Below are 8722 nucleotides of genomic sequence, written 5' to 3'. Positions count from 1 at the left end.
GTGACCCTTATTCAGAACTCTTTACTGACTGAAAATTAACTTTGCTTTCTTTCCAGAGATGTTGCCAGACTTAAGTTTCACTAGCAATCTTTGCTTTAGTTTCATTCATTTTTCCTATTATTTCAATAATGATTTGAAACTTACTCTTTGACTCTAAGAGTTGAAGAATAACTTAAGGCTTAAACCTGAAATTGGTTCAACAAGCGCTCTCTCCTCTGAGTTCATTATCCTCTTTTGAACTAACCTCTAAGTAAATGTCCCACTTTCAGGACCTTTGACATTGCCAGCTAATCAGAAACAAAAACAAATTACTGGAAATGCTCAGCAGCATCCGTGTGGAGAAATCAGAGTTAACATTTGAGTACGGTGACCCTTCCTCAGACTTGATGATAGCTAGGAAAATGTCGATTTTTATGCAGAACACAATCGTGGAGGGTGGGGATAAGGAGTAAATGATAGGTGGGGATTGAGCCCAAAAAGAGAGAGAACAGTTGGACAGACAAAAGAGTAGATAACGATCTGGCTAGGACGGTGAATAGCTGTTAATGGAGACGGTTAGTGGCTTACAATGGGTAATAGACTATGATAATAAGAAGAAAGTGAGCATTGCAGATGCTGGAGACAAAACGTTTGGTGCTAGAAAAGCACAGCTGGTCAGGCAGCATCTGAGGAACAGGAATGCTCAAAATGTTGACTCTCCTGCTCCTAGGATGCTGCTTGACCGGCTGTGGTGTTCCAGCACCACACTTTTTTACTCTTTATGTGATAACAAGGCATGATGTGTGGGGTCTAGGACATAGAAGAGTTCAAGCTCTCACGTTCATGAACTCGATATTGAGTCCAGAAGGCTGCAGGCCTCCCAAGTGGAAAATGAAGTATTGTTCTTCCAGATTATGTTGAGCTTCACTGAAGCACTGCAGCAAGCCTGAGGCAGAGATATTGGGCATGGAAGAGGCTGACGTGTTGAAATGGCAGGCAACTGGAAGCGCAGAGTCGTTTTTGCAGGCAGAATGTGAGTGTTCTGTGAAGTGGTCACCCAGTCTGTGCTTCATTTCTCCAATGTAGAGATCACATTGTGAGCACCAAATGCAGTACACTAGATTGTGTGAAGTGCAGTTAAGCGCTGGCTCACCATGAAAGATATCTTTGGGCCCTTGGATACTGAGGACGGAGGAGGTAAATGGGCAAGTATCTCAGGTTTGTTGTAGTGGTCCAATGAAGCTCAGCCTAAACTGGAAGAACAACATCTCATTCTCCACTTGGGGAGCCTGCAACCTTCTAGACTCAATATTGAGTTCAATACCTTTAAGGTTTTAAAACTCCTACGTCCTAGACTCAACCCCACACATCAGGCCTTGTTATCACATTGTCTGCTATTATACACAAGCCATTGTTAGCCAGTAACAGTCTCCATTAATAACTATTTACTCTCTGAGCCAGACCATTATCCACTCCTACCTGTTCTTCTCCCTCTTTGGGCTCTATCTCCACCTATCATTTACTCCTTACCTCTTTCCCCCCACCCCATGTCCTGCATAAAAATTGACATTTTGCTTGCTATAATCAGTTCTGAGGAAGGGTCATCAGATTCTGATTCTGATTTCTCCTCACAAGTGCTGCCAGACCTGCTGAGCGTTTCCAGCAATTTCTGTTTCTAATTTTGTTTCTGATTTAAGCATCTGCAATTCTTTTGGTCTTAGTGACCTCAAAATCCTTGTAATGTCAATCACAAATAAGGTACTCTGATCACTTATTGTCACTTTTTGCACCTCCTTTGGTACTTGCCCCTTGAAAAAAAATTCCTCATTTCAATTAGAACTACCTCGCATGAAGCCACTGTTTGAAAGGAGTGGCAAGGACCTGATGAAGGGCTTTTGCCCGAAACGTCAAATTTCCTGTTCCTTGGATGCTGCCTGACCTGCTGCGCCTTAACCAGCAACACATTTTCAGCTCTGATCTCCAGTATCTGCAGACCTCACTTTTTACTGGCAAGGACAAGCTAGGGAACTGTAAGCCAGTGAGCCTGATGTCGGTGATGGGTACGTTGTTGGAGGGAATCCTGAGGGACAGGATGTACGTGTATTTGGAAAGGCAAGGACTGATTACGGATAGATTAGAGTAGTGCTGGAAAAGCACAGCAGGTCAGGCAGCATCCAAGGAGCAGGAAAAGGGACGTTTCGGCAAAAGACCTTCATCAGGAATGGAGGCTAGTCAACATGGGTCTGTGCATGGGAAATCATGTCTGACAAACTTGACAGCGTTTTTTGAAGAAGTAACAAAGAGGATTGATGAGGGCAGAGCAGTGGACATGATCTATATGGTCTTCAGTAAGGCATTCAACAAGGTTCCCCGTGGGAGACTGGTTAGCAAGATTAGATCTCATGGAATACAGGACGAATTCGCCATTTGGATACGGAACTGGCTCAAAGATAGAAGACAGAGGGTCAGGGTGGAGGTTGTTTTTCAGACTGGAGGGTTGTGACCAGTGGAGTGCCACAAGGATCGGTGCTGGGTCCACTACATTTCATCATTTATATAAATAATTTGGATGTGAGCATAAGAAGTATAGTTAATAAGTTTGCAGATGACACCAAAATTGGAAGTGTAGTGGACAGCAAAGAAGGTTACCTCAGATTACAATGGGATTTCGATCAGATGGGCCAGTGGGCTGAGAAGTAGCAGATGGAGTTTAATTTAGATAAATGCGAGGTGCTGCATTTAGGAAAAGCAAATCTTAACAGGACTTTTACACTTAATGGTAAGGTCCGAGGAGAGGACAGAGACCTTGGAGTGCAAGTTCATAGCTCCTTGAAAGTGGGGTTGCAGGTTTATAGAGTGGTGAAGAAGGCGTTTGGTATGCTTTCCTTTATTGGTCAGAATACTGAGTACAGGAGTTGGGAAGTCATGTTGTGGCTGTACAGGGCATTGGTTAGGCCACTTTTGGAATATTGCATGCACATTCTGGTCTCCTTCCTATCGGAAGGATGTTATGAAACATGAAAGGGTTCAGAAAAGGTTTACAAGGGTGTTGACAGGGTTGGACAATTTGAGCTTTAGAGAGAGGTTGAATAGGCGAGGACTGTTTTCCCTGGAGCATCACAGGTTGAGGGGTGACTTTATAGAGGTTTATAAAATCATGAGAGGCATGGATAGGATAAATAGACAAGGTTTCTTCCCTGGGGTGAGGGAGTCCAGAACTAGAGAGCATAGGCTTAGGGTGGGAGGGGAAAGAAACAAGAAAGATCAAAGGCGCAACTTTTTCGTGCAGAGGCTGGTATGTGTACAGAATGAGCTGCCAGAGGAAGTGGTGGAGGTTAGTATGATTTCAACATTTAAAAGGCATCTGGATGGGATTATGAATAGGAAGGGTTTGGAGGGATTTTGGCCGGGTGCTGGCAGAATAGATTGGGTTGGGATATCTGATCAGCACGGACGAGTTGGACTAAAGGATCTTTTTCCATGCTGTACATCTCTATGACCTCTATGACTCTACCTTTCAAGCCTCAAGTGATCAGCATTTAGACTCCATTCACCATAACATTGTTTTCATTACAAATTGCTCAACCGGTTATGGGTTATGTTTCAGTGTATTATGAGTCTTTATCGGGGATACAGTGCACTATATTGGTCCTTATTTAAGAAAGGATATGTATGCATTGAAGCAGTTCAGACAAGATTTACTAAACTAACACCTAGAATGAATGGGTTTTCTTAAGAGGAAATGTTAAACATGCTAGTCTTCTATCTACTTAAGTTCAAAAAAGTAAGAGGTGACGAGTAAGATATACAAATCTCGAAGAGTCTACATGAGAGATATGGAAAGTGCTTCCTGTTGTGGGAAAATTTATAATTCAGAATCACTGCTTAGAATTAAGACAATGTTAAAGAGAGTACTTTTTCTTCAGGTGGTTTGTGAGTCATTGGAACTCTTCTCAAAACGCAGTGGTAGGGATGTTTATATTTTCAAGGTAGAAGTAAATAAATTCAAGATATTCTATGGTGTGAATGATTTCTGGGAATCAATAAAAATGTAGTATAATCAAATTAACCATTATCTTGTTAAATGACAGAGCAGGTTCACTTGGCCAAGTGACCTATGCCTACTCCCAATTTGTATATTTATATTTAGAATCATGGAACTACACAGATGGAAACAGACTGTTTGGTTCAACGTACCCATGCTGACCAGATATCTTAAACTGATCTAACCCCATTGGCTAGTATTTGGTCCATTTTCCTCCAAATCCTTCCTATTCATGTATCCATCTAGATGCCTTTTAAATATTTTAAATATCATTCCATACATGATCCGACTTCTATGTGAAAAATTTACCCTTTAGGTCTCTTTTAAACTTTCCCCTCTCACCTTAATTCCCCTATTCTGGGGAAAAGACCTTGACTGTTCACCTTATCCATGCCCTTCATGATTTTATAAACTTCTATATGGTCACCCCACAGCCTCCGAGTCTCCAGGGAAAAAAGTCCCAACGTATTCAGCCCCTCACTATAGCTCAAACCCTCCAATACCAGCAACAACCTTGTAAAACCTCTCTGAACAACATCTCTTCCATACTAGGGAAACCAGAATTTAATTTTAAAAGTGGCTTCACAAATGTCCTGTACAGCCATAACAATCATCCCAACTTCTCTACTCAATGCACTGACCAATGAATGCAATATGCCAAGTGCCTTCTTCACCACCCTATTTGCAACTCCACTTTCAAGGAACTATGCATCTGCATTTCTCAGTCTCTTTGTTCAGCAACACTCCCTAGGACCTTACCATTAAGTGTATAAGTGCTTCCCTGATTTGCCTTTCCAAAATGCAGCACCTCACATTTACCTAAATGAAACTGCATCTGCTACTCCTTGTCCCATTGGTTCATCTGATCAAGGTCCTGTTGCACTCTGAGATAGCCTTCTTTGCTGACCACTACACAACCAATTTTGGTGTCATCTACAAACTTACTGAACACCTCCGATATTCACATCCAAATCATTTAAAGAAATGGTGAAAATCAATGAAACTGGCAACGATTCTTTTTGGCACACCACTGTTCACAGGCCTCCAGTTCAAGAAAAATCCCTCTACCACCAACCTCTGTCTCTGACCTTCAAGCCAATTTTGTATCAAATTGGTTAGCTCTCTCTGAATTCCATGTGACTTAACCTTGCTAACCAGTCTACCATGCTGTTTCTAAAGTTGGAGCAATACAAAATGTATTGTACTATAAGATTATAAACTAATAGGAGTCACTTAATTCATATAAGCAGGATTTCCTTTAATGGCACAAATTAGATTTCCACTAAAACTAATTTTGCTAACACACAATTTAAAAAGACAAAGTCCTAATCAATATATCAAAACTGGTTTCTCATCTGTATAATTTGGAGAAACAATTCAAAGTCTTCCACTTTCTCTTCATTCAACTTGTGGATTATGCTTGAACAGGTATTCAGCCTTAAAAATTAAAAAAAACATTTTAATATATTACTATGATTTGGCAATTCTGGATTAGGATAACAGAGTTAGAATATGCAGGTGTATAAGGGAGACACAACTGAATTAGGACAATGGTAACCTCTTTCTAATCATATGATTATCAGAGTATTAGTTCTGAAAAATATTAGATTATCAATGATAATTGTTTGATTAGAACTCCAGGTGCCTACATTTCTTTTCTGAGAGAAATCAACAGAGTACTACTGACTCCCGTGAAGCCATGCATATTTCTTCAGCAGAAGAGGCTAAAATGTTAATATTCCCTGAAGCATGGGAATAAAGATGTTGGGTACTAAATCTGATGTGATTTATTTGCTTCATAGCTCTATCTTCTGAAGAAGGGTTACACCTGAAACATTGACTTGTCCTCCTCATAATGCTGCCTGGCTTGCTGCGTTCTTCCAACCTCCTGCTTGTCTATCTTGGATTCCAGCATCTGCAGCTTTTGGTCTCTAATTAAGTTTGGACCACTGTGAAGCCTCGTCAAAGGATGCTTATTTTGATGAAGTTCTCTACCTCCATCAGATGTGAATCCTGAAGAAAGTTTACTGCTGAAACATTGAAACTCTCCACCTCCTGATGCTGCCTGGCTTTCTGTGTTCTTCTAGCATCCTGCTTGTCTACCTATCTTCTCTCACAAATATTTAATTAGTCACAGTTATGTAACTTTCTCCCTCTCACACACACACACACACACACTCTCTTGCTCTCTTTCTCTCTCCACATATGCACGCACATAAATCTATGGAGTGAATTTGCATTTACAGAATTGTATTTGCAGATACATTCTATTTTGTTCAGAAAGCACACAATCTGTAGGTAGTCAATCCGTATGGCATTTTATCAATTCCTACTTTGGAAACAGAACCAGTCTTACTCAAGATTGGAATATATACAGACTCTAACCTCACACCTTTAATGCACTGCCTGAGCTGAGATGTCACGTTTTTAGAAAACTTTAAATTATTTCAGGAATTTGATTTGAAAGAAGTTCTGGGATTTATGTATTAATGAATCGAAACCTGCTACTCAATCTAAAAGATGAAAGACAACAGGAATCTAGGTTTGTTCAATATATTGCACCAGTTGTGTGATGTTTTGCTATAAATTCTGTGTCCTATGAACATAGCTACCTGACGAAGGAGCAGTGCTCCAAAAGCTTGTACTTCCAAATAAACCTGTTAGACTTTAACCTGGTATTGTATGATTTTTAACAGTTATGTAAGATATTGGATTGGTAGAAAACTGGTCATTTCACCCCCACACTGATCATGGCCATGTGCAGTATTGATTACCATAAGTGCAAAGTCCTCACAGCTCAATACTCTGCAGGATGAATCACTGTTGGTTTGTGTTCTAATAGAGGAGAGTAATGAACAAGTTTAAGGGGATCATGGCAAGGGAATCACTATTTTGTTTCACTTACCAAGAAGTCAACTGGATCACTGGGCCTGATTTTGCAGCACTCAATCAGTCCCTTGGTCAGTGTTGGCATGACATTCTGCATTAAATAATTTCGTAATGGGACTGAATGGGCTTCAAGAAATTCCTGTTCTTGTCTCTTTACCTCCTCCAGACGCTTGCTCTGTATAAAAATTCAAATATATTAACTTTTCAACATACACAAAGAGGTCATGGATCTAACCCATTTAACCCATCTGATTCACTAATGCCCTTTAGGGAAGGAAACCTTCTGTCTTTAACCAGTCTAGCCTAAAAGTGACTGCAGAACCACAGCAATATTATTGACTCTTACCTGCCCTCTGAAATGGCTTAGCAAGCCACTCAACTTACAGGAAATTAGGAATGGGCAACAAATGTGGGTGTTCATACCACCATGCCTTAAAAGAATAAAGAAAAGAAATGTGGATGGAGCAGGAAGGCAAAGTGGGTATAAAAGATCAGCCACAGTCAAAGTAAACAGAAGAAATCCCTCAAAAGGCCGAAGGTCCATTCCTGCTCCATTTCTAATGTTCTTAATTATAAACACACATACACAAACTTTGTGCTGTTGTAAAAAAAGACATAGAGACATACAGCATGGAAACAGATCCTCCGGTCCAACTCATCCACACTGACCAGACATCCCAACTGGCCTTGTCCCATTTGGCAGCATTTGGCCCATATCTCTCTAAATCCTTCTTTTTCGTATATCCATCCAGATGTTTTTTAAATGTTGTAATTGCACCTATTTTGTCAAAGCTTTTACTCTTGTGCTCATTGAGCTAATTCATAAGAATATCAGAGATATCAGTGTAAGGGGAAAAAAAAACATTTAGACTGTATGAGGACAGTGCTGATTAGTTGCAGATGGATTGGTAGAGGTATTGCAATGGGCAATGCACCAAATAGGTGATGACTAACAGTTAACTGCCAAGTTTGTTTAAAATTTAACCTAGTTAGGTTGACTCTGGTCAAGGCATTGCCCTGAGAAACTTACCAGAGAATTCTGTTTCCTATTAGAACAGAATGGAGTGTAAGAGTATTTGTAGCTTCCAAAAATCTGCAGGTTGGTGAATTAGCCATGAGAAATGCAGGGTTACAGGGATGAGAAGAGATTTGGGTGGGATGCTCTTCAATGGGCCAAATGGCCTGCTTCCGCACTGTAGGGGTTCTGTAATACCTATGTGTGTGGATGTGCCATACTGCAAGTGCAACTGACTCACTTGTGTTATAGGCAGACCATTCTTCTGGCTTGCCAACAGCGTCCTATTAGCCTTCCAGAGTAAGCCAAGGTAGACTGTCACTTGAAGTAATGACTACTCTGATCAGGTCATATCTTACTGTATATTGCACAAACTCATAAATAGGTCATAAGCCAAAGGCCCATGCAGAACCTGAGAAGTGCAAAATAATAAGGAAGAAATACTGAAGAATCAGATTTTGACTCTGAAGCTTCTGAGATCACTAAGTTCAGTTTTCATTCAAATATGAAGGATGTAGTCATTATGTTTGATCATGATTTGTGAATGTAAAAATTGAATTAAATTACATGATAGCTATATTTGCTTATTAGGCACAACAAAACTTGTAAAAATAAAAGGAAATATGTCAAATGCTGGAAAACTGAAATAAGAACAGGACTGCTGAACTTACATGGTGTCAGCATTTCTAAAAAGTACAGACTGTAACATTCTAGGCAGATACCTTTCAAGGGAGCAGTTTGTTAATGTACTGTTTTAAAAGCAGCACTGAAAAGTTTTTATTTGATTAGAAAAT

At 40.2% G+C, this 8722-nt stretch overlaps 1 protein-coding gene across 4 annotated transcripts in view; it reads right to left on the bottom strand.

Annotated features, from left to right (window-relative positions):
* Window positions 1–5422: 5422 nt before the first annotated feature.
* Window positions 5423–8722, bottom strand: part of ak7b (adenylate kinase 7b) — an 87887-nt gene continuing 84587 nt past the window's right edge. For all 4 annotated transcript variants that reach the window (XM_060828576.1, XM_060828577.1, XM_060828579.1 and 1 more), the window contains 2 exons: window positions 6930–7088; window positions 5423–5461 (listed from right to left, as the gene is read on the bottom strand). In XM_060828576.1, the coding sequence (XP_060684559.1) occupies window positions 5423–5461; window positions 6930–7088 (198 nt within the window). The remainder of the gene's footprint in view (window positions 5462–6929; window positions 7089–8722) is intronic.

This window comes from Hemiscyllium ocellatum, chromosome 8, assembly GCF_020745735.1.
Source record: "Hemiscyllium ocellatum isolate sHemOce1 chromosome 8, sHemOce1.pat.X.cur, whole genome shotgun sequence".
Classification (NCBI taxonomy): Eukaryota; Metazoa; Chordata; class Chondrichthyes; order Orectolobiformes; family Hemiscylliidae; genus Hemiscyllium; species Hemiscyllium ocellatum.
Note: the sequence above shows the minus strand (reverse complement) of the source record. Positions and strands in the feature narration are given on the sequence as shown.